The sequence below is a fragment of the Drosophila arizonae genome, chromosome 4 (genome assembly GCF_054131065.1).
Source record: "Drosophila arizonae isolate 15081-1271.41 chromosome 4, UAZ_ARI_1.0, whole genome shotgun sequence".
Classification (NCBI taxonomy): domain Eukaryota; kingdom Metazoa; phylum Arthropoda; class Insecta; order Diptera; family Drosophilidae; genus Drosophila; species Drosophila arizonae.
The window spans coordinates 5,025,262-5,051,699 of record NC_142924.1 but is presented as its reverse complement, the minus strand read 5'-3'; the positions used below and the strand labels follow the sequence as shown (position 1 = coordinate 5,051,699).

Genomic DNA, 26,438 nt, shown 5'->3' with positions numbered 1-26,438 from the left:
CTGCGCTGGTAATGTTTCTACTGTTTGGTATTTATATTGCTCACATTCGACTTCGCTGTTGGTATTTTAATCGATTGCTAGTCGATTATTCCTTTTATGAATAGGCGCCAGCTTTTGTAAAATAGCTCAAACTTCACTATGCTCTACGTTTAGTAATGTCGAACGATAACAACTAGTGAATAAATATTGCATAGGCAAAGCTCCATTAACATTTATGTTCTATCACATACATTGTTATCTATGTCCGTTACCAAACTACTACGAGGTTCAGAATGGCCCTAAATATAAAGAAAATCTTATCAATATATTTTAGCGTATATCTGCTAGACGAGCAATCGATCAAATATTAAGTTTTATATAAATGAATGTCGGGTTTTGGCTATGTACTTTGGAACCCAATTGATAAAAACTTGTTTTGTTTATGTGCTCAGTAAACGAAGTAAAAAACAATATCTAAGTGTTGTCTGCTAGGGTCACTCTCAAAATTTATAATCTATGAAAACTCAATTTATAATATTTCATATATTTTATTTTTATATTTAACTTGTGAATTCCGTACCTGATGTTTACATACATATAAAAGCATAGATTATTTAAATGATATCAAGGCCGGAATTCAAACACATCGCTGATTAATCTGGCAGCCAAATATACTTGATAGGGTGGTCCAGAGATAACATTTGCAAGAATCATATTTGTTTTTACAAAATCTATTAAATAGTAAATTGCTTTTAGAACATTTTAACTCAATATTATCTTAATAATAATATATTTCAACTTATTTTGGTATATACGAGATTTTCTTAAGAAAAATTAAATTCGCTCATGTTTTGAAAATTTCCTTGTTATGCAGAATTGTTTAACAGTTTTTTTCGTTTTTCATTTCTTTTTGTTTTTGAATAAAAATTACAAGTAGTAATTTGATTAAATATACTTGTTTAATAGTTTGTCTCTATATTGTTAAACTCAATATTGCTAGATATCATTATAACCGGTTGCTAATTAACGCATATTTAATATTTTGATAATATACAAATGGTTATAATATTTTTTCAGTATCTTGTGTTAGTTCTTAGTTTGCCAACACATGCTATATGAGGGGATGGACATTAACGAAACTAAAAGAAAAATACGTGGTATTTGAAAAAATAATCATAAAATATTAAAAAAACAGAACTTTTTATTTACAGATAACAGTCGGACGATTTTGAAAATGAATTCGGGACAAGAATATGAAAATGCAGAAACAGAAAAAAAAATAAAAGGAAAACAACATTAACGAATCTAAAATAACTTAATTATACGCTTTTGTGTGGCATTATTAAAATATCGTTACTACAAACAGTTCATATAAGTTGTATTTTAATGTAATGCACTGTGATGCCTACGTATTTGCATATATCCATATGCATGTATTGTAAATTATAATTATGTATTAAATAGGATAACTAAGCAAACGAACTGTCTGCCTCTTCTTGCTCGGCGGCGGCCTTAACCAACTCGATAGCTGCAACACGTGCGGCTGTCAACGTTAAGTCCGCGTCGAAGCCTGGCTTGTGGGTTGGTGACTGACTCGGTGTACAATTGGAACTCTTTGGTTTGCGAAACCAGTTGCCCAGCCGGCGACGGCCCAGGGATCCAGTCGACGTTGTTGACAGCTGCTGTCCCGAGCCGTTGCTGGTGCTGGCAATGGCGTCGCGTGACTGTGATTTTTTGGGTAACGTGTCGCAAGAGCGATACGGTGACTTAGCTGGTGATTCGGGTACGGAACTGTCGCCACTGGCTGATGCGGTGCCCTGAGCGTGCTCACACTCTGGTAGCTCGTAGTCCGATTGGTCTGAGTAATAGCCGGGCCGCTCCTCATAGTTGAACTCAAAGCCCGTCATTTCGGACACATACAGTGCCTTGCCACCAAACTGTCGCTCCAGGGCGAGCGTATTGAGAAATCGGTGTTTCCTGTTGGCCGAGCGAAAACTAAAGTCGTACCACTTGTCTCGTGACTCGCAGTAGATTCTAAGTGAATTCTTGATCGTATGGCCAAACATTTTTCCGTCCCGCACGTTCACTATGCGGCAGCGATCCAAAAAGATTCGTCCCTTGTAGATGAACTGGCTGCGCTTGATAATATCGCGCTTGCAGTAGATCAGCTGGTTATCGAACAAAAAGAGGGTGCAGCTGCTATTCCAGAGATTCTGCTTCTGGCGCGTTGCATCGACTTGCAGGAAGAATCGTGTGCTGTGTAAGTGAAGCGGTGGGCCCTTGAAGTTCTGAAAACTCGACTGATGCCGCGCAATGGTCTCGCTGTGCCGTTTACCTTCATTAACAGCCTCCGTAATGCCCCGCATCTTTTCCAGAGCCCCATTAAGGGTGGCATGCGTATCGGGAATATCACACTGTGATACATCTAATTGATCGTAATCTAAATTATCTGTTTGGCCAGCAACTTCTTCGGTAGTGTTGCTGTTTAGGGCAGTCTTAATAATTTCATTGAGGTGCAGTGGGTAGCGACAGATGCGTTGGACTGGCGCCAGCAGATGCGCCGACAGGGGTAGCTCGGCCAGATGCTCGGATTCCCGACAACTTTGTGGAAAGAAAGTTAGTGAAAGGTATAAGTTAGTGAGAAGGATTAACTTACTTCTCCAAAATAGTGCGCGCATCTTTGATACGTTCATAGGATTCGAGTTCAATAAGTGCACGTGGATAAGCATTGCAGTAGGTGGAGTAACAGAGAAATCCTTTGTGCTAAAATACATAAAAAAAATACAATTAGTGATAGGCAACTATAACTACAAAGGAGCGAGATGATCAAAATACAATCCAATCAATTATGAATTATATAGACATACTTATAACTATATCCAATATCCTTAACCAACTTACCATCTTAAGAAAGACCTTCGATATTTGATTTTGTTCGATGCCAAGACGCAAGGCTTCCAAGAACTTTCGCTGAAACTTGTAAATGGCTGTGATGTTCGAGAATATGAGACGAATGCTGTTCGGCGAAAATATATCGATGCGCTTGCTCATGGCAGGCAGATACCTATAGAAATAATTACAAAATCAATTAGAGATCATTTATCATTGAGCACAAAGTCAATGCTTACCCGTCGCAAATTGAAGCCAGCAGCTTTACGTAATTGACTTCGGTTTCTAAAAGTTCACGTATAGCACCATTCCGTATTGCATCGTAACTATCCGGCAGTACATTAATGTGAATTGATGGCATCCGTTGGATGGATGTTGGTGGCGTTTCAATGACTATAGTGGTAATATTACTTTGATCCGCAATCATTGTGGCATTGGGATCCTCATTGGCTGGGCTCAATTCACAAACGGGCACTGGAACTTGAAAATCTTCAGCGGTTGCCGCAACTGCTGCCTCCCCCAACATGGTCTTATCGGCATTGAAATATGCATCCGCCTCGCAGCTGTGAATGATGCGCACGAAGTCCTTTGGAAACCAGCCCAGTTCCGGATCGAGTATTTCCTCGACGAGACTAGCATCCTCCTTCTTAATGCGGCCAAACCACCAGGGTCCCACCTCCTTGCGCAATATCTCTATCAAAGTGCCACGCTCGAGACCCAACTCCTGCGGACCAGCCGCCGTGAAATTGTACAGCACTTCCGCATAGACGGGAGAATAGTTGTTTGCTGTGGAATGAAAGTTTCCAATGAGTTAGTACTTAAGTACAATTAAATTTAATTGAGGAAAGAATTTTCGCTCTTTCAAATATTAACATCTATATAAAATCTTTTCACAAAACTTACAATCCTCATGGGAGGCGATGCTGTCACTATCGCTATCCTCATTGTCGGTGCGGCACTTTCCATACGTATCCAAGCCGTTTGGCTGACTTAGCGAACGCGTAGGCAACGATTCGGGTGCTTCGCGTTCTCGGTTGCAATTGCTGTCTAGATTTAGTTGATCCAAGGCTGGTGTTTTCGCAACATCCTTTTCCAGTATGCTCGTTGCCTTGGCCGAATGACAACGGCGTATGGAACGCGACTTTGGCTCTATGGTATTTGGCATGTTGGTTGGCAAAGCAGCTGCTCCTTGCCGCTGGCCACTTGCCAGCGTGCGCATATAGTGCTCATCCTGTTCGAGCTCAATTTGAATGCCAGAATCACCCGAGTTGCACTTGTCACGGCGATTAAACTTCGTTTTACGTCGCTCCTTTGAGGAGCGCCAAATCAACGGCCCAAAACGATATTTAGCGGAGCTGGCATCGACAGCCGCAGCGTTGCCTGTGGGAACTTTCGCAGCTGACGCCGTTGCTGTTCCGGTTTCTAATGGTAACTTGCTGTCCATGGCACTGACTGTTGCCATTGTTGTTGTTGGCATTGGCGTGATTTGCAATTGATTTTTGTTATTCAAATAGTTAAATGTGCGCTTGAATTTTTGTAGGACGCCCAAACCGTTGCCGCCATCATTATGGACTTCACTTGCAGTATCCACAGTCACTTGGGACACTTCCGTAGGCTGCTTGGACTGAGCATCGGCTGAACTGGTTAACGTTGGGCTGGAGATGGCGCGCATCTGTTGTGACTGCAACAAAAGAGCAAAATATATGTGGTTAAAACTGTTTTAGGCTCAATATTCGTTTGTGGCTACCGACTTAGCTCTAGCTTACGTAGGCAGCGCAGCTGACAAAGGCGTGGGCTGCGCTGTCGATGAAACCACAACTTATATTAATTATAAACAACAATTGATAGCTAACTATTGTAGCAGCAGAGAGCAGCAAAGTAATTTCAATTTTTAAATTTAGAGTAAACAAAGGTCTCACTGACTTCCATTCAGAGTTCTCAGTTGCCGAATGGATACAGTTTGAACCCAATCATTTGTTTGACTTCTATGCAGGCATTGATTTCTTATCGAGATTTTGTTTACTTTTTCGGGTATCTCTGTACATTTCACAATCAAATTGATAAATCAAGTAAGTTATGCGCATAAAGTCCATACCACAACAACAGCTTATCAATAACAAAACGGTTAAATAACTGTGAAAATGGGACCATAAAAATGTGGAAACGCCAAACGAGCTGACAACACCTCAGCTGATTAAAATCTGATTCACAATTAGCAGGGCGCCAGGCGGACGATTAGGAGTTACCTGAAGCAAGCAGATTCGCCACTTGTAGCGTCGCTCGCTGGGCATTTGATCGCTTGGCAAGTGGCTAAAGTATGTGCGCCTCTTGCTGCTGCCGGACTGCTTGGGGCCATCCGGCATGCCGTCATCAAAGTTCCAAAACTTAATCAGGCCATAGGTATCCATTAGTGTTGGTATTATCAGTTTCTTCATATTTATGCTTTTTTTTTTTTTTTTTTTTTTTTGAGTGTGACAAGGCACAGCACTAGGCGCAAAAAAAAATCGCCGCCCGCTGGCTGGTGTCAACGGTGGACGTGATAAATAATAACTGAGTGCGACAATTGCAAATGCGACGCTGCGGCAGCGACCACAAAGTCGATGCCGATGTCGATTTCGACGTTAAATACAAATGAGTGTAAGTGAGTGTGCGTCAATCTGTGTACGTGTGTGTGTGTGTGTGCCCTTCTGTTTGATAAGCATTGGCCAGGAAAGTGGGGCTGACTGGCTGGAACTCAGAGTGTTTTTATTATGTTGCGTTATTGGGTATTGTCCGCAATGGGCATTCAGTGTTAAGGGTTCGAGTATCTGCTGCTTTAGTCAGAAGTCAAGTGCCTTTTATTAGATTAGCAAAGGAATTGCATTGATGGAGCACGAGCCAACACAACACTTACAATGCTGCCATTGTCAATTGTATTCACATTACGTTCCCTGACTCTCGACTGTCTGCCTTTGGCTTTGGATTGGGCTTTGGCTTTGGCTCTGGGTCGTCACCTTATGCAAAGACATTGTTTGCATCCGTAGGTTTTGTTTAGCTTGATTACTGTTTGCCCTTGAGTCTATCATAAGGGCCCAATAATTATGATGGCATTCAAATCGAAATGACATATTCAAGTTAATTTTGAAGTCCATTTTGTATTCATATTTGTCATCAATCTTTAGTTAATTAATCAACGTGTGTTTGAGCTAACAATTAACTTGGTTAATTCCCATAAATTTGAGCTGTATCTCTATCTGCAAATGTATCTATTTATCTGTATCTATGTATCTGCATCTATGTATATGCATCTATGTATTTGTATCTATGTATCTGTATCTGAGTCTATGTATCGGAATATATGTATCTGTATCTATGTATTTGTATCTCTAAATATGTATCTGCATATAAGTATATGTATCTATGTATCTGAATATTTGTATCTGTATCTGTATCTATGTATCTGCATCTAAGCAACTGTATCTATGTATCTAAATCTTTGTATTTGTATATTTGTATCTGCATCTATGTATCCGTATGTATCTGTATCTGTATCTGTATCTGTACCTATGTATCTGTATCTATGTATCTGTATCTATGTATCTGTATCATTGTATCTGTATCTGTATCTATGTATCTGTATCTATGTATCTGTATCATTGTATCTGTATCTATCTATCTATATCATTGTATCTGTATCTATCTATCTATATCTTTGTATCTTTATCTATGTATCTGTATCTATGTATCTGTATCTATGTATCTGTATCCATGTATCTGCATCTAAGCATCTGTATTTATTTGTATCTGTATCTATGTATCTGTATCTAAGTATCTGTATCTGTATCTATGTATCTGTATCTGTATCTATGTATCTGTATCTGTCTCTATGTATCTGTATCTATGTATGTGTATCTATGTATCTGCATCTTTGTATCTGTATCTTTGTATCTATATCTATGTATCTGTATCTATATATCTGCATCTAAGGATCTGTATCTGTATCTATGTATCTGTATCTGTATCTATGTATATGTATCCATGTATCTGTATCTATGTATCTGTATCTATATCTTTGTATCTTTATCTATGTATCTGTATCTATGTATCTGTATCTATGTATCTGTATCCATGTATCTGCATCTAAGCATCTGTATTTATTTGTATCTGTATCTATGTATCTGTATCTAAGTATCTGTATCTGTATCTATGTATCTGTATCTGTATCTATGTATCTGTATCTGTATCTATGTATATGTATCCATGTATCTGTATCTATGTATATGTATCTATATCTTTGTATCTTTATCTATGTATCTGTATCTATGTATATGTATCCATGTATCTGCATCTAAGCATCTGTATTTATTTGTATCTGCATCTATGTATCTGTATCCATGTATCTGTACCTATGTATCTGTCTATATGTATCTATATCGTCTACATCAATATATCTATGTATAGATCCATATCTGCATCTTCTGCATTCTGATATTTCATAAAATCCTTACATTTAAAATACTTACCAAGCACTCGTTAAATCCATTGCATCTTATACCAATTATGCTAACATTCTCCTTTCCATGTCTAGGCAATCTGTATAACAAATAAGAAAAAACATATAGTAATAAAATATTGTCAAATTTCTGGGAACAATTAATGTGGTTTGCGCAATAGTTCGCTACCAGCAAACTTAATTGAATGGGCTACCTGAAGTTACGTGATTTATGATTGTATAGGGTTGCCCAGACCGGAATTGCCCTAAACTTTTACACAGCCTGTAAATCATTGGCTAGTGAAAAATGAGGTAGTTTTTCGCTTGGAATGTGCTAGAAATGCAACATCAAGGAAAGTGTTACATACTCAGGTAAAAGTGTGTTTTGGTTGAATGGGTAGCCCGAAAATAATTGCAATGTATAAACAGTTTAGGCGTAGAGAGCTCCGTTTAGAGTAAATGCCAGGAAATGCCTAAGAAAATGTCTGGTTCTAAGCATTATCGGATGTCGTGCTAAACAAACAGCTCAAAAGACGCAAGGTAAAAATATGATATGTCGGATATAGGATATCGGATATAGTATACAGGATATAGGAAAGAAGCAGTAGGATATAAAATATAACAAATAGAATATAGGATATAGGATATGCATTCGCAAATAACTTCAGCTTCCTTTGCAAACGAAAATAGCTAAAACTATAGCAGGAAACCAAAGGAAAGTATAAACAAACGAACAAAAGTAGATGAGTGAAATTCTATTCTTTGTAAAACACAGGAAATGGTGTCGCTGCACTCTGAAGAAAGAAATTCCCTCGCTCCGCTTCAGTTGCGTTCTGAAATGCAGGTACCAACCGTACCAAATGTATTTTAGTTATTCAAATGGCACGTTTTAAAATACCGTACATCATATACATGTAAATATATATGTATGTAGGTATTCGGCATGCGTATAAAAATTCACAAGTACAACTGATTTCTACCGATCTGATACGCTTCAGATATATCTTCATCCATGTATTTATTTCACCCATATCTTCATAAAATAAATATCTTCATATCATTTAAAATTCTTCACACATCGTCTCACCTTTGCAAAACACGCGTATTAATTCGTTTGCACTTTCCACTCGATTTTAAGCGATTGCCGAATGTATTTTGCATTGAAAGAGCCATTGATTCTGAGTTTTTCATTTTCATATCCGTTTTATAAGTATTTCGCAAGTTTTTCATTTTTAGAAGGGGATAAAACTGGTTCTTATATGCCAAAATATATAGATGGGTTTATATATATATATTTATTTATTATTATTTACAATTTATATGTTCAAATAAGTTAAGGTTTATAAACAGGCTTCACATTTTTTGTTTTATATACTTCGGAGCGAAGTTGTGCGAGCGAGTTGTGCGTACGATGTTGACTAAGGCAGACTGATCAACAGGGTACTCAAGGCTCGGCGCTAAACGAGCCAGAAAACAACCCTCCTGTATTCCTACTTGTTTCGCTCAATTTCCAAATATCGAGGGATGGCAATTGAGTGAGATTTTCGGATTGTTGATCTTCGGCTCAAAAACAACCCTCGGAAGCAACTGTCGTTCTGCATTAGTTTAAATGCTTTGATTTCCCTTATATACGGGTTTCAACCGAGAGACTAGGACAACATAGAATGTATTTGATGTGCTTACAAAATTACGCTCTTTTAATTTCAATCTGAAGCCATATGTCTATATCTTTCCACTACTATCTATCTATCTAGTCATAACACTTGTCAGGCGGAGACATCTAAGTGTTCATAGTACTTAAAGAAACAGCTGTTGCGACTTTGGTTTAGGGCTTACCTAAGAGGAAAAAATAAAGCAGCTGCAAAACTCACTCAAAAGTATCGAAAATGTGCTCAAAAAGGAGCAAAGGAGGAAACTGCATACGAAGATAAAGTAACGAAACATCTGCCAGTGCTGAAATGCCACACACAACCAGTTTGTGGTGGTGTTGTAGCTACACAGTGTATATAGTACTCACTCTCCATCCACTCTTCAGCTACCTTACTAATGTGTGTGTGTGTGTGTGTGTAGAAAGAATATACAATATATAATACGAAAAGTAGAAGTTCCATTTATAGACACCATTCTGGGCAGACTGTGTAACACGTGCTACGACTACAGCAACTGATTCATTGGAAAGACAGACTGCATCAGTTAAGTAAATATTTAGATTAATGAGCTCTGCAGCTCTGTCGACCAAGCGCAGCATTTGAAAGAAAGCAGCATAATTTAATTAGGAAAATGTAATTTATAATTTGTTTAATTGCAATTGCAGCTTTAGTAACAGGCAAGGTCTTAGGTCCTTGGAAGGAAAAGAATAGCCCATCTCTTATTTCTATTTTTGTGTTTTCTCATAAATCACATAAAAAAGAAATTAGTTAGATGGATAGCCCATAGCTTATTTCTTTTATTAATTCGTTCCTGTCAGCTGCAGAAAAATCTTACTGTTTTCCTAGGAAAAACAAAAGATGAACAACTAATAAAGTCATTGAACTTAGCAGTTGTTATGACCATGAGGTAGTCGAATTACATGCTCAAAAGAGACATGAAACATGGGTCTACGTTGAAGTACCTAACTAGGAAATGCCCTAAAAGCAACGATGAGTTATCCTTTCAAGCAACCCAGCTTCCGGCATGGATACACGTCCACTTGAGTACTCGGAAAACATCTTGAGCTATATATGAAACGGATGTATAGTTGAGTTCCCTTAAATTAAATACAATCTAAAATATCTATGTATATAGTTGCTAAATGCCCTATTTGTTCTAATCTGATTAAATCGAGGCAAACAGCGATTACAACATGAATTGCTATTGATAGCCATCAGTATACGTCAGACGTCATACTAGTACAACTATATCATATTTATAGACGGTGTTTTCTAGATGGACAGTGACGATATCAGATTCGTTATCAATTTCACCCATAATATTTATTATATTTATGTTCTATATATATTTATAGAAGTGTTGATTTTTGGTTAATGTTTAATTTATCTTTATGGCCATTAATTGAATGACATCAATTTTTCCAAGTATATACATATATAAGGAAACCATATATCATGAAATTATAGCTCATACACAATGAAAATGCCTTTAGGCACATCTTGAAATGCTCAAATGTGTTGCTTGGCTTTATCACCTTTCTAGCAAAAGCAATTAAAAGTGTTAGATGATAACTATGGAATTCGGTTTTTATGGCTCTTAACTGAGTCATAGACAATCTTCATTTTCCTTCTCATTGAAGACTATGAGGATTGAAAGTGTTAAAATTGTGAAATGGTTTGTAAAGGAATGTCAATCTGCAGAAAAGGCCTTGTACAGCTAACGCTTTTGCGTAAGTTCCCTAAAAGGAAACGCTTTTTTTTTGGCCAAACTACTAGTTATGTTAGCTTACAACTAAAGCCAAAAGTGATTACGGTGGAAAGACATTAAGTAAATAATAAATTAGATAGTTAAAACTTAAACAAAATTTTCATAATTCATAATTTATTATTATTGTGCAGTGAATAGCTTCTTAGAATATATAATTTCCTTTGTATATAACCTAAAGGTATCAACAAAAACCATAGGGTAAGATTTATTAAAATTAAAATTGAGGTCTTGATTATTTAACCATTTTTCATAAATTTTAAAAGCTAACTCATTTGACTTACGTCTGCGCAGATGGCGCTACTCTGAGTGTTGTTGCAGCGTCATCTGTGGGATGATTCCAATGCATGTGCACGTTATCAGAATTTTTAATGGACATATTATCAAAATTAATGTTTTTAGCACTATAGCTGCTTTTAGCACAACTGATATCGCCTACGACATAGACATTGATTTTTTTTATATTCGTGCTTTCTTTTGGTGTACACGTAGACAGTGCAAAGATTTTTTAAATTTGTTTTTTTTTTTTTACTTTTTTCTATTGATTTTTGTTTGAATTCGGCGTTAATTTATTTATATATTTTTGGCAAAATGCCCCGAACGCATACATACATGCATATATGTATGTAAAAGATTGCGCGTAAAATTTTAGCGTCAACCGGCACGATTGCACCTCAATAAATTAAACATCTTTTGCAAAATATATAATATCTTTAATTTTTCACATAGTTTTTAACCATATACGAATTTTCTATATTTTTACAATTTTTACAATTCTCAATAAATTGCATCCGTTTCGCTGCTTTTTCGTTGATTAAAAAACATCAATTGAATCCGACCCTTTAAATTTACTCACAATGGAAATGCTAAACTTAAAATGAATCTGCTAAGCTCAAAATGGTCATGTTAACTTACTGCACCACAGCACTTTCTCTAGAAGTTTTAACGACAATAATTTAAAAATGTTCTTAAGCATGTGGTTTTTGAATATATGGTTTATATGTAATAAGTATATCTCTGCAAACTTTTTAAGGCGTATCATATGAGCACAAGTGAATACACACCATATGACATGTGCAATGCATTGCACAGTGTACAGCTGTCGTAAATATGTAAACAAGGGAAGGAGGAAATAATGCATCTGTTAACTTACATCTGGTCTGATTGCGCCGAGACTGCTGCAGGTGCAGTTACTGACAGCGTTACATGATTCGAACACATATTTGTTCCGTTATTCATTGAAACGCTGTTCTCAATTGGCTGGCAGTACGCGGGAATTGCTACCAGTTGGCATTCGTTTGATTGCATTTCGTTTTTTTGGTTTAATTGCGCTGATCCATTGGCACAATTTGCAATGGACACACTACTATCTAATTTTTTAGCCGATGCACGCGAACTACTATTGGCAGAGCTGCAATCACCTTCGTCAGATACTTCGGGTTTTTCTTTCTGCTTCACGCACATAATGCATACATGGAATTCTTTGGGCGATGCTGGCTGTGATAAACTTATTATTGTAGACATAGCCAATGAATGTTGCAATGGATGTTCAGTATTTTGGTTTTTATAAAATTTTTGCTTTTCACTTAAATGATAACCACTTATGCTTTATACACATGCGTACATATGTTTTTGATATACTGCACATGCATACACATTTGAATTTCGAGTAAGTATATATGTATGTATGTATGTACATAAATTATTGCGTCGACCGGCGAGAGTGCACTTTTTAATCAGATGAATTAACAGATGGCGTATCACAAGTATATCTCGTTGTTATTAAAATTGACTATTATAATAAGTAATGTTATAAAAACGTCTTAAAAATTATTCGATTCATATACACTTCACATATAAATCACATATTACTTTCCTTCAAGCTACAATGCACCCGACTCCGACGCTTATTCTTCGACAATAATTCAACAACAAACATAATCCACGAGTTATCGACTTGCGATAAGTTTACATGTATCAACAGTCCAACTCAAATTGGCACTGTTAAACTCAAAATGGTCATGTTAATGAATAACATGTCTCTAGAAAATTCAAAAGAATAGTTTTGGCGCTTGTGTCTATCTATAAATTTGAATGGTAGCTAAATACCTTAAATACTTTTAGTCTTACAGTTCAATGGGAATTGAATTCAAAACTTCAATTACAGATAAAAATTTCAACTTATCAATATGTATGCAAGAATCCTTGACTTTATGTCATGCGCAGTGACAAACTGATTATTTGGTTCTTTCCAAACATATTCTTTGAGTATAACAGAAATATGTAAGTGTATGCCAGTCGCTTAAAGCGTCTGACATTAAATCCCTTTGGGATTTTCTGCATTAACAATGTCCATCAAACACCGAATCAAGCAGATTAAACTTGTCTCCTTCTTTACGTTAAACATTTCGTCTCAATACATGTTAAGAAAGTTCAAGATAAAGTTGTTGTAATGTTCTGAGTTCAAAAATAGAAGCACTCAAAGCGACGAGACATGTAGCATTTGGGACTTTGTTTATGGTTGGCATGTGCGTGCTTATATAAATAAATAAGCATAAATGCATATTGTCAAGCATAACGAATGATCCCTTGCTCTGCTCCGTACAGAATTTTTTAGAGTTCAATCAGACCCGCTGAGGTAACTGACACACTGATCTAATAACAGAGATTGCTCAGCTATAAAGTACTTGCATTTTCCTGTAGACAGATGAACAAAGAGGCTCATAACTTATTTATAGCCTTGTCAGTCGGCAAGAAAAAGTACACAGAATAAATTGTAAATAGCCTGAGGTCTACGCCTGTCTAAATACATACGTATGTATGTATGTCTGCATCTGTGAGTTTAAAGTGCAGCTGTATGAAGGTTCAGTGAACTTGGCTAAGCATTGGAGTCGTTCGTTTTGTGTCAACAAGTCTTAGAATTTCTTTACTAGGCGCAGGCCTATATACATGCAAGTAGTGAAAAGAGTATATAGGTTTTGTATGTCTATGTCTTGGTAGCAGCCTGCAAAGATTGGTCTATAAATTTGATGGACAACCGAAGATCAACATGTTATAATCACTCTTTAAAAAACATTCATCTAAAGATAACTTAAGTCGTCTATAAAGCCTGAACGAGTATCACGCAGTCTGTTACGCCTGGCATTCCTACTTGTTTTGGTTTGTTATTTTGATTCTTTCGAAAGAATCCTAAATATTTGATTAGCTTAATATAGGACAGTTTACTGTGCGTGGTTCCCCTCGTGTGAACAGCTACGAAAATTTCAACTTCCTGAAAGCTCAGAGCTGTGGACAAAGTTTGATGTAGAATCAAAGAGACGTTTTTGTTGGGAGAGGAAGTGTAAATTGAATCTCTTCTAATGAGTCAATGATGATGAAATAACAAAGTTATCTAATTTAATTAATGGAACATGTTAAAACATTTAATATAAAAGTCTTACCTCAAATCAGTTGCAACATTTTCTAACTTCTCTGATGCCGCAATTCTGCTTGGAAGTGAATGAGAACGTTGCCGTTTGTAATCTTCCGGTATTATGGGCTTTACAGAGTTTTTATTGCGGATTGTCGTTGCCTGGCAATTCTGATTTGCTGACTTCTTGTTCTGGTTCTGGTTAGCCTTTTCCAAGTTATTTTTCACGCTGCTAAGAATGAAATGAAAATGTATAAAAAGTTATTATTGAATTTACTCTGAGCCTTACTTTTGAAAAAATTTATTTTAATTTGAATTTCAACTTACCTTGTGGATGTTTCCATCGGACTCTCCCTGGATTCCTGTTCCGGTACCTTCATTGGCGAATCCGGATTTCCTAGGACCACAAGTGAACTGGCGGTCAGTGGAATGACACGGGGTCGTATAACTGCTGTTGGCTGTCGCTGACTTTTGCTCTGACTTGACTCTGGATTGACGCCACCGCTGCACAAGAAGGTCCATTGCGGTGCAGCAGGAGTTGCATTGACGCGAGGCGAAATCGTTGTGGTTTTACTTATGTCGAATTTAAGGAAGTTTCCGTTTAGAGCCACTTTGGAAATATGTGGCTGTGGCGCGTCTTTCGAGACGACAGTCGTTGAGTTTTGTTTACCTGTTGCAGGCTCTAATTTGACAGGTGCAAAATTTGGCAAGCTGCTGGGGCCACTGGCACTGCAGGCCTCACATCTTGGCCAATAGTCGCCCGATGTTAGACTCTTTCGGCCTTTCTTGTTGGCTGCCGTGCGCGGACTGGAAAATATGCGGTTAACAGGAAACTTGAAACTGTCCACGAGTCCTTTTCGCATTCTTAGGTGATTTTTAGTTTCTTTTGTTGCTTTTTGGTTACTTAAATTACATTTAATACGCAATACTCTAATCCATTACCCATTAGTGTTAGTCGATAGTATTAGCATAAAGGAGGAGTAAATATGAGTTAGTTGACACCGGTTCAGTGTGCATAAGCAGTCTTGTTACAACAGATTTAAGCCAGCTCTGGGAGCTGGCTTTGGTCGAATTAGTCGCTGAAGCTTGGCTTTAGAATCGTTTGTTTTAGATAGGGGCGACTTTGTTTTTGTTTGTTTTCAGTTGAGACCTTTCGTGCGTTTTTAGATATAGGTGACAGAGAGATAGTTAGTGCTGGCCAAATATCGATATATTGATATAGATACACATTCATTTCAGTCCATTCAATACCTGCTGCTGCGTGGCAATGCACCTGTCGTCGGCCTATACAAATTCTCATCACGCGAACTGGAGCGCTGTGGCTTCAGCACCGTCGTTGGGTGTTCATAAATATGCGTTTCGTTGCTCATGAAATTCAGTTCGCTGTTGCCGCCCGAGTTGATCGTTTCACGGTTGCGCAACTGCACGGGAATCTCGTAGTCGCTGTCGCCACGCCGGAAGTTCATAATGGGCGACTTGCGCAGCATCTCGTAGGTCAGCTCATGATCGCACAGGCGCGTGCCATAGCTGTTGCCCTGTGGGCTGTTCGTGCGCTGCGCACTGAGATGGAGGTTATTGGATGAGGAGCCGGACGACTGCGGCGAGCGCGTGGTGCCCCGCTCGTGACCAGCGGCGCCGACCGGCGATGTGGATTGCCGCAGGCGAACACTCGATGTGGACTCCGTGCCCGGCTGCAGAAAGTGAATGCCCGAGCCACTTCCGCCATTGTTGTTGTGCAGCGCCTCGCGGTAGTCCTCGTCAAAGGAGCGACTCTTGTCGCAGTCCAGGCGCAGATTCTGATTGCCAACGCCATCACCCACACACACGCTGTTATGGGCGGAGCGTGCGGCACTGCCGCTGTTGCCGCTGCGGTTGTAGTTGTTGTAGTCAAAGTCGAAGGAGCGCGCCTTGTCCACGTCCACGTTCTGGCGCTGTCGCGTTGAGCTGCCGCCCGCAGAGCTCTTCGAGCTGGGCAATAGCTTGTTGGCCGACACCGTGGCACGCAAGGAGTTGGGAAACATGCCACTGTTCGCCTGCTGGTAGTGAGCCACTACCTGTTGCTGCTGCTGCTGCTTCTGCATGGGGATCGCACCTTTTATACTATTTTTCTGTCCACGATTTGGCGAGCGTTCACTCAGCTGAAGGGATCTGCTGTGGTTGGCATTTATTTATAAGATTCTTAAATGACTTCGAGCTACTCTACTCACCTGGAGCGACGTATTAGATGTTCCTGTTCCGCCTGCTTGGCCGTACTTGAGCGTCCCGCGGAGCGACGATAATTGACAGCGCTTGGAGCATTGCCGGCAGCAGCCGCTGCGCCGCTGGGACTGCCATTCAGTAGCTCATGCGATTCACCGCCACTGTAACTGGAGCTAGAGGAGCTGCGTGAGATGGTCGGCGGCGTCTTCTCGTCGTGCCGCTGCCGACGCTCTAAAGTATTGCTGCGGGAGCTGGAGTTCTGTCGTGAGGCACTCAACGATATCTGAGATCCCTTCCGACGCCTCTCCTCCGGTGTCAGCGACCGTGATTCGGGCGTCAGCGAACGCTGTTTTCGCAAGCTGCTCGACGAGCTGTGCGAGTCGTTGCGATCGGGTGTCAGGGATCGTTGGCGCTGATTCTTAAACGGCGAGATGCTGACGTTGCTCGTGCTGAGATTCGGAAATTGATAGTTAGTTGCCGAGAGGAATTCCGTTGAACTGCCATCTTCGTTGTCTAGCTCATCATTGGAAAGATCTGTAAAGATGAAGATTAAAGAGCAAAATTGTTGATCAATATGTTGAAATGGGAGAAAGTTAAATAAAACGAGTTTATATTAGGTTTAGGGTTACATATGGCCACAAGGGGGGCTAGCCCTAGCTGTAGAAACGAGCTAAGGACGGATAGACTAGATGTGATCTTAGAGAAATTATTGAAGATCAACGTTACTGATTATATTGACATATTGAAGAGGATAAACGACAAAGAGAAATTATATTTGAATTAGGAATAAATAGAAAATTGTAGCTAGCTATAGAAACAAGCTAAGGACGGACAGGCTAGAAGTGAAGAGAGCAACTATTGAAAATCAACATTACTGATCATACAATATTAACATGGGTGAAGTAAAGTAAAACTACCAGATATTTATATAAGTGGTAAATGGAAAATTTCCAAAGGCTTACCCCAGCTATAGACGGACAGACTCAAATTTCAACTTATAGGAAAAACTCATCAAATTTAATGCTCACCTGAACGAGCGCCGCTATCACATGAGTTGAGTCGATTATTGGCGGTCATGTCGAGGCTGCGGAAGCGCGACATGCCCAAGGCGACAGGCGGCTGGACACCTGGACCATTGTTGCCTACATTGAACTGCGACTTCCGCGACCTGCCGATGACATTGTGGCTCTTGGAGCGCTCGAAAGTGCGATCGTGCCGTGAGCGCGGCGAGTACTTGGCCATATTAGTGCTGGCCACGCTGTAGGCCGGCGGTGCCTCCTTCACCGAGGCGTTCAGATAGGCCGTAGTTTGCGGCTGCAGATACTTGGGCGAGTTGTCGCGGCTGCGCAGCGTTCGGCTGGAGGTGGTGCCCTCGCGTTTCGTCAGGTAGTTTGGCGAGTTGCCCGTCAGCGTGCTGAAGTTGAGCGAACGCTCACGCTGCACAGCCAAAGATGGCATGGCTAAGGGCCGTTCCGCCAGGTTGTCGTCGAAGCTGCGCGAAAATGTCTCCACGTAGGTGTTGGTGGGCGTCGATCGACGCGTGTCGTACTCGAAGCTGCGCGAGAAGACCATGCCCTTGCCATTGCCAGTGGCATTGACGGGGGCGGGGCCTTGCCGGAGCTGCTGTTGCATTTGCTGCGGGGGCTGCACCACTCGCGGCTGTTGCTGAAGGTTGACTTTGCGGCGCTCCTGATGGCGGAGGGCGCGGCTGCTGTTGCTGCTGTTGTCCTGAAATGCGGGCGGAGGCGAAAGAATTGGCGTGACGGGTGGCGGTGAGTCCAGATCGTTGTTGACGGGCAGAAAGCCGGGGCGCTCGTTGAGTAAGTTGGCCAGCTGGGGATCCATGATTCGATAGCCGGGACGCAGCGCTGGATCTCTTGATGAGATTCCACCCAATCGTGCCTCGTTCCGCTGAATCAGCTCCTCCACCTTGGAGCCAACAAACTTGGGCTCTCGCTCACAACGACTGGACGACTGATGGCCGAATGATCTGGTCAGTTCCGGACGATGCGAATGATCCGTTTGCATGACCCGTATGGAGCTGCGACCATGCCCCTTGTCCATGCAGCCAGAGTCGCCATTGTAGTGGCTGTAATTGACGCGTCGGCTCTTGGTATCATTGTTGGAGTTGAGCTTCTTGCTCACTTGCACCCAGCCCGATTTGTTGAGGAATATCTCCTCCTTGTGGCCGGCTCGGGAATGGGACTTTCGCATGGCATCGGGTATGCCATAGAAGGTCTCACCGAACAGATAAGTGGGTACGCCGGCATCTGTGGATGCTGTGGCCGCACCGCCTGCCCCACCACTACCACCCATGTGGCAGAGCATTCTACGCGCCTCCAGTTTCTCGTTGAAGTTTCGCGTAGATGCCTCAAGACTCTCGCGTCGCTTGGCGACGTACTGCTGGAATGCAGAGAGATTTTGCTGGAGCTGCTTCTCTTTGACGCTGGCGCTGTCATGCGGCACCTTTGGCAGCTCAGCATTTATCGAATCCTGAACTGAATCCCTTTGTGGCTTTTTGTTTCGGTGCGGAGACTTCTCGGCCGCATCTCCATATTCCTGGTTTTCCGAGCGCTGCTGCTGAGGATGCTGCGACTGCGACTGCTGCTGCTGCTGCTGCTGTTGATGATGCTTGGAGGGACTGGTGCGTAATCGAGTGCGTCTTCGCTTAGGTGGCAAAGCGGGCAAGGGCAAGGTGCTCAGATCAAGCTTGTCGTGCGTCGATGAGGACAGTTCGTCGTTCTGCGACTCACGCGTCACAGAGTCACGCGTCAAGTGACTATCGTCCGAGAATGCCTCGCTAGAGTCGAGGCACGCGAGGTCCTGGCAAGTGAATACACTTTCTGTAGGCACTGTAGGATCTCTGCAAGGTAGATAGACGTGATTAAAGCAAAGACTGTTTGGTCAAGTTTTGGCAACTATGAATCGCTAATCAATCAAATTTACACTTAATAAACTTCATTCAAGTTTAAGCAAAGTTCACGTAGGCCTGTTGTAGTAAAACTATAACAAATGCAGCTAAAACTTATAAACGTGTTTGCTGCCAATACATAAATGTTAACACCCACGAATACTTATAAAATGTGGCTTGCCTTAGATTATTTACGCAAGAAGCGCTTCACTCAAGAAAACCAAGCAGAAGCAAAACAGAAAAAAAACTCTGAACATATGGCATTATGTGTTTCAAGTTGAAGTAAATAATTTTCCTTATAAGGAAGGCGGTTTTCATACCCTGTAAACCGTAGAATATAGGTGAAAGGGTATAATGAGGCTTTTGGTATACTGAATGCAATGGAAGTTCCACATATTGGCTTAACTCTTACTCAATTAACATAAAAGAGCAAAAGTTAGGTGTTTATATAATATTTATGAATTTCATTTCACAAGATATCTTTAAGTTGTTCTCTCTCAGTCTCTCCCTCTCTTTTGCTACTTCAACTTGTTTCTCTTTTCGCCTTAAGTGGGTTTGAGTTTATGTCTGTCGCCATGGTAAAAATTCTTTGAGTTTCTAGTTTCCAAATATAGTATTGATGTTTTGCCACATTTCGTCTTGTATCAAAGTGATATACATATAAGATATACATATGTATATATATATTTCATAAGTATATACAAATATTCGAGAAAATATTGTGAAGTCTTTATGAATCGAAAAAGGTGCGAAATTAGACTATAGACTAGAAACTAGAGACTAGAGACTAGAGACTAGAGACTAGAGACGAGACTAGAGACGAGACTAGAGACTAGAGACTAGAGACTAGAGACTAGAGACTAGAGACTAGAGACTAGAGACTAGAGACTAGAGACTAGAGACTAGAGACTAGAGACTAGAGACTAGAGACTAGAGACTAGAGACTAGAGACTAGAGACTAGAGACTAGAGACTAGAGACTAGAGACTAGAGACTAGAGACTAGAGACTAGAGACTAGAGACTAGAGACTAGAGACTAGAGACTAGAGACTAGAGACTAGAGACTAGAGACTAGAGACTAGAGACTAGAGACTAGAGACTAGAGACTAGAGACTAGAGACTAGAGACTAGAGACTAGAGACTTAAGAATATTGAGAATTGTAACATATTCAAGAGATTGTGCACTCCACTTCAATTCTATACATAGAATAGCAATGATTGAATTGTCTTTGAAATGTCTGCTCTTGCCTGAGCTTTACATCTGTCGCAACTGGCAGAGGCGTTGAAGTGGCGCTGTGACACGAGGCGTTGCCTACAAAAAAAATTTACAAAGCCGTGAGGAGAGAACTCAGCTTCGAATTTTGCTACGTGGCAGAGGCAATTTTTATCAATTTCTATATTTATTTGTCTGTTGCTGGGCGACACACACACTTAGAGGTGAGAGGACACTTCACTTCTCACCTTTTATTTTAAGAGATACATTATATATAAAATTAATAAAAAATTACAAAAACAAGTTCATCTTCCATTAAATACAAATTTGGAGCGCAGCCCATATGTGTCTTATGCTTATATGTTGTGCCAGTCAGCATTACGAATATATATGAGCATAACTGTACATACACATATACATACATATGTGTGTATGGCACATCTTTCGTAACTTTTAATGTGTGTGCGTCTGATGGATATGGATGGGCAACACCAAACAACAATCAATTTCACCAGAACAACCAAAATACACATACAATTCGATCTATCATTTTCATGTGCCATGTTTCTCAGCATCTGCTATTATCTTCAGTCATGTGTTGAATGTCAACGAATTTTCTGTCTCTTCTTTGAGGGTATGTATTTGAAGGTAAAAATATGATTTAGATATATTAATGCATATGCATATTCAATTAATGTTAAAATTCAAGAGGAAAAGCAGTATGAGGTTTATTAATTAGCATTAAAAATAATAATAATTATAATAGTATTTAAAATTCTTGATTAATATGAAAAATATTGCAAATAAAATATAATAAGATTATATTTATAGGAGAAAGAAATAAATACGATTTTTAGGGATTCCTCTTACTGAATTCTACTTTTACTACTATACAGATGTAGTATTAATATTTAATTCTTATTTAAAATAAATAATACTAAGGTAAATGTTATGAGGCAAGGAAACGCATTATTAAAGAACAAATATATATAAAATATTATATTTTTCTTCTACCAAATTTCTAAGACAAAGATGTGTTTCACTACAATGCAGAGGTTTCTTTTAGTTATTCTACATTTACTAAGACTTTAAATACTATCTATGTATAAACATCATCAAAACACGCAAAGCATTGACAAATTGGCCTCCTATGGTCATTGCCCGCTGGGTTCAATGCAAAGTCACTGAGCAATTGGATAATTGTACAAAATAAATCAATTTGCCATCGAATGACTAAGAAATTACCAATTGTTGCTTCCTTATGAGTACGTATATTATGTAGTTTACTTAAAGAGTTTTTTTTTTTCTCTCTTTGCGAACTATATGAAAGTGAAATTTTGCACTTAATATACGGGAAATGCCATGGTGCACACACAGGAGAGACAAGTTTGACACCCTGTAAGTGGAGATAGTTGTCAAAAAGGGTATATCGAATGTCTGAGATGTTGATGAATGAGGGATCAATCAATGATAGAGGCCATCAAGATGTGAACAGTAATGGGAAAATTTATAAGAGTAGTCAATGATAATGTGAAGCTGCATGAATTACTCTTCTCATACCTTAAATTCCGATTTATATATGTTTATATTAATGGGGTTTATATATAGTAGTTTGAGAGACTGTCAGGAATGTGGCAGCCACAAAGGCAATGCAACCTATAAAACTGGTTTCGCTTGTCAGCGCCTGGCGTGCATCGAGCATCGAGCATCGTGCATCGTGTGGAGCTGCTGCTATTGTATGTTGAGCATGGGTAAATCGATTGCACTTGCCATCGAATTTTTACTTGCACTTTCGAGCCGCTAATGCTGGACGTTTCTGCAAATGCAATGCAATTGCAAAACTGGCCTAACGATCCGTGGCGACTGCCAATCGTCGAAAGCCAATGACCAAGAGCAAATTATGTGGCGGTCATAGAAAACAAGTTTTACCGCTTCAATAAAAATGTTGCGCCAAAATTTACCGAAGCAATTCCGAGTCCGAGTCCGACACCGAGTCGACCAAAAGTTAGTCAATATCTCATCAAGGCTTTTAAGTGATGTACTCAATTTATAAATGTACATCTATAAATATATCTATGTATATGTATGTACTCTTATATATTTATTGGTTTAGTCAATATTCTAAGCCAAAAATCAGTTGACTTCCGAGCTAGGTTTTCCCTCTTGACTGACAGCCTTTGGATTCTAATGCTATGCGTGGGCGTTTTAGCTGAAGCTCTACTCAATTTATGAACCCTTTCAAGGGAATATTTCTTCCCACTCCAGTCAAGGCCAGTCGAGTCAAGTGCGGCCATCATCATCGACATTTCATATTAACTAAATTGAGCGTTTGCCCAACGAAATTTACATAATCAACATAAAGTTATTTAAGCTTTGCTTGGCATCTATGAGACTAAAGCTTGAAATCTAATTTAGTTGCAAAGAGTTTCAGTAGTAAAATGCTAAAAAGGGGGCAGAGTACAATATGGTAAGTCTAGAATGAAGTCATCTATAAAGTATACGCCTATACTTGCCTAAGCATACGCAACATTCCAGCGAAAGACACTTAAGGAGAGTAAAATATAACATTATGTAAAAATATAACAAATGTAATGTACATTTCACACGCATATAAATAATATTTATCATAATAAGTATGGGCCCAACATATAGTCTTAAGTTTATCTTTTATCTTCCACAAAAGAAATTCGCTGAATGTCATAAAAGAAAGTTGCTAATAAAGATTAATCAAAAAGACATAACAATCAAGACCAATGTGAGTCTCGCTCTTAAAGACTCTTAGGGAAATGGCCATATGACCTTTAATAAGGCGCTCTGAGAAGGAATTCATAGGACTTACTAACAGGTCATTGCGCATCAATTTGTTATATTAAATAGGAAAACAAAGTATAATGCATATATATAAAGCATAAAGCACAGCCTTGAAGAGTATTGTCTACCTATAGCACAAGTCTACTTAAAGTGTAAAATATATTCGCACAAGATTTTCGTTTTGGCAAAGAGCAACACAAAGGAAAAGTTCAATTTTCTGATTATATCAATATTAAAATTCAAGAGAAGAAAATATTAGTCTTGCAACTGAAAAATCCGATTCAAATTCCTCAAACATTTGATTGTCCTAGAGCGAGTAGAATATTTCTCAATAAATTCCAATCAATTTTACCAATGAAAGAGGACAAGTGGTCTCTTGTAGAGGTACCACATTTATAAAATAATTCTTGTCGCATTGTTTTACAATGAAAACTGTGATTTTACGAAAGGTAAATAAGCCAAAATCGACAATTTTCTGCTCTGCTCCTGAGTTTTACACTTAAGTTAGCTAATGGGCGCCCCCAATTAATAAATATAATTTTTTTGTAGATCTTTATATTCTATATTCAATCATTTCATAAGCCAAGCTGTTCAATATATTTAGCGGCAAATCGAATTAGTTAAATTATTTTTGCGTATACTTAATATGTTCTAGCACGGTTTCATTTGCGGATATTAAATTACGTATACTTATATGTATATATATATATATATATATATATATATATATATATATATATATATATATATATATATATATATATATATATATATATATATATACATATATCCATATATGCATATGTATATTCATTTGTTCAATTTTGTTGCCCTTCAGCACGCGATTGGCAACCTGCTCACAGTGGATGCGACTCTTTGATTTGTGGTCGTGTTTACTTTGCTTTTGTATTGTATTCCTGCCCAAATGCAAATAGAATACATCGAATTCCATCACACACACACACACACGCAACGCACACACAAAAGAAAAAACAACAACAAAATATATATTTCTGTTCGGCTTTGTGCGCAGGAAATATATATTTCCGCAAGTTATTGATTACGAAAAAAAAAAAAAATGATATTAGAAGCATGTTGCAAAAAGTATTTATAATGAAACTGAGGACGGAGCTGAGCACTGCAGAGGATGCTTAAAGGCTAACGGTACATGAATAGCAGTAAATCGATTTGGCTTTATTGCAAATTGAATTGAATTTGTGAAACGATGTGCAGTGAAATTTGTGGAAATTTGAAAATTATTATTATATTTTGCTCAAATTGTAATTCCTATTCAATTTGGTTTGTAATTTTAGAAATATTGTTTTAATATTTAATTTGTATTCCACTTTTAATTCTGATTCAATATGGTGCGAAACTTTAGGGATTTGTAAATAATTATATTTCATAAATAATATGTTTATATTTTGCATGATGGGAAGGTTTAGAGCGTTTTCTATTCATATTTTGTTATATATTTACATGTGCATATATTTCCATGTTAATAAATTATCAAAATAATTTAATTATGAAAAAATAAATTTTATAATAAAAGTGAATAATATATAATGAATGAATAAATAATAAGAAAAAGTAAAATAAATGTATACTATATAAATTTTAAATATTAATAAATTGTTCTCTACCAATTTGGACTACGATCTTTCGATTTTAACATTTTAAATAGTATTTATTTTTATATACTTTGTCTTTTCATCCTAAAATTACTACAATTCATTTCATATTATTCTCATCTTAAGTAATATAAAATTTAAACTTGCTAATTTTTATTTTCATTCCAGTTTCATGGCACTTCACTAATGAAAATATTTTTTTCTTATATGCATGCATGAATGTATGTATGTATGTATGTATGTATGTATGTAGTTTCCCTCAAGGCTACACACTTCACTTCTTATAAGCTCACATAGCACTCTATCTAATTGGAATCCCCTAAGAATTCAGCTCATATTTCCCTATTATGCATAAATCACATCTCTAGCGGCAGTTTGTGTATGAATTAATTAGCTATAAATGACAACACGACCTGTCGCGGTTAACCAATTAATTACTAAATCAGAGCACCAACTGCTATTCCAATTACAGTTACTCTGATTGCAACATTCGGCAATTCCAATCAGAGCTTGAAGTTGTAGTTGAATTCAGTTTGGAGGGAAGTTTCTTAGTGTTAAAGATCTACATTAGATAAAAATATATTTATTTTTGACTTTATGAATTTGTAATATCGAACAGGTTACCTATATAAAGCCCATTTAGGCCATTTAACCCTCGAGATAAACCATTAGGCACACAAATAATTACGAGCTTCACAAATGCCAAGGTCAACCAAAGGCTCTAAGCTATTAATAAACCAGCTTAATAGGGAGTTAAGAGTGAAGCTTAAGCACTGCACTTAAATTAGGTTATTATATATAGGTAAAACCTATTGCAAGGTAAATAATATATGAGAGTTACGAGCAAAAGTCTTGAGACGTTAAGAGTTTTCACTTAAAAGTTCTTGTAGAGAGTTAATATATAGAAAATATTATTTTAAATATTCTAATAAATCACTCCTTAAATGATGTTAACTCTCGCTTTTGCTTGCTTTACTTAAATCTCTTCATATGTATATGTATGTATGTATGCTTATGTATATGTATGCATATGCTTGTTCATCACTTGCATTTATGCTAATTATTGATCAGATTTATTATGAAAACTTTTTGCACTCAACATTTGCTGCATAGGCAACACACACACACACACGCACACAGGCGCACAAAAAGAGTCACTCACACACACACATACGCTCTGCAACTTTTCATGTTTGTAAATTGTAAAAGGTTTGCAGCATCTTTTATGATTTACCGTAAAGCACTCACTGATTATCGATTGTATGCACAGGTGCAACAAATTTTGATGACTAAAATCACTTTGCACGCACAACAAGTGTTTCACTTATTCAATTAGTTAGTTTAAAACTTATCTATGCAGAAGGTAGTATGCTTAAGCGTGTGTTTGTGTGTGTGTGTGTATCTATATTGCCACAGATTAGCGGCAGTTTTAGTGAACGTGTGCCTCTGTGTGCCAGAGTGTGCCTGTGTGTGTGTGTGTGAGTGAGTGAGTATTTCACGTTAACGCGCGTA

At 38.5% G+C, this 26,438-nt stretch overlaps 1 protein-coding gene across 4 annotated transcripts in view; it reads right to left on the bottom strand.

Moving 5' to 3' along the window:
* Nucleotides 1-507: 507 nt before the first annotated feature.
* The window catches only part of RhoGEF3 (Rho guanine nucleotide exchange factor 3), a 32,473-nt gene continuing 6,542 nt past the window's right edge, over nucleotides 508-26,438 (bottom strand). For 2 of the 4 annotated variants that reach the window (XM_089468864.1, XM_089468863.1), the window contains exons 5-15: nucleotides 17,390-19,224; nucleotides 16,370-16,895; nucleotides 15,414-16,313; nucleotides 14,490-14,969; nucleotides 14,194-14,394; nucleotides 7,371-7,440; nucleotides 3,772-4,549; nucleotides 3,108-3,654; nucleotides 2,881-3,043; nucleotides 2,636-2,742; nucleotides 508-2,580 (exon numbers count right to left, since the gene is read on the bottom strand). In XM_089468864.1, coding sequence (XP_089324990.1) covers nucleotides 1,449-2,580; nucleotides 2,636-2,742; nucleotides 2,881-3,043; nucleotides 3,108-3,654; nucleotides 3,772-4,549; nucleotides 7,371-7,440; nucleotides 14,194-14,394; nucleotides 14,490-14,969; nucleotides 15,414-16,313; nucleotides 16,370-16,895; nucleotides 17,390-19,224 — 6,739 coding nt within the window. In that variant the 3' untranslated portion in view covers nucleotides 508-1,448. The remainder of the gene's footprint in view (nucleotides 2,581-2,635; nucleotides 2,743-2,880; nucleotides 3,044-3,107; nucleotides 3,655-3,771; nucleotides 4,550-7,370; nucleotides 7,441-14,193; nucleotides 14,395-14,489; nucleotides 14,970-15,413; nucleotides 16,314-16,369; nucleotides 16,896-17,389; nucleotides 19,225-26,438) is intronic. The other 2 variants (XM_018008327.2, XM_089468865.1) reach the window with 2 other exon arrangements.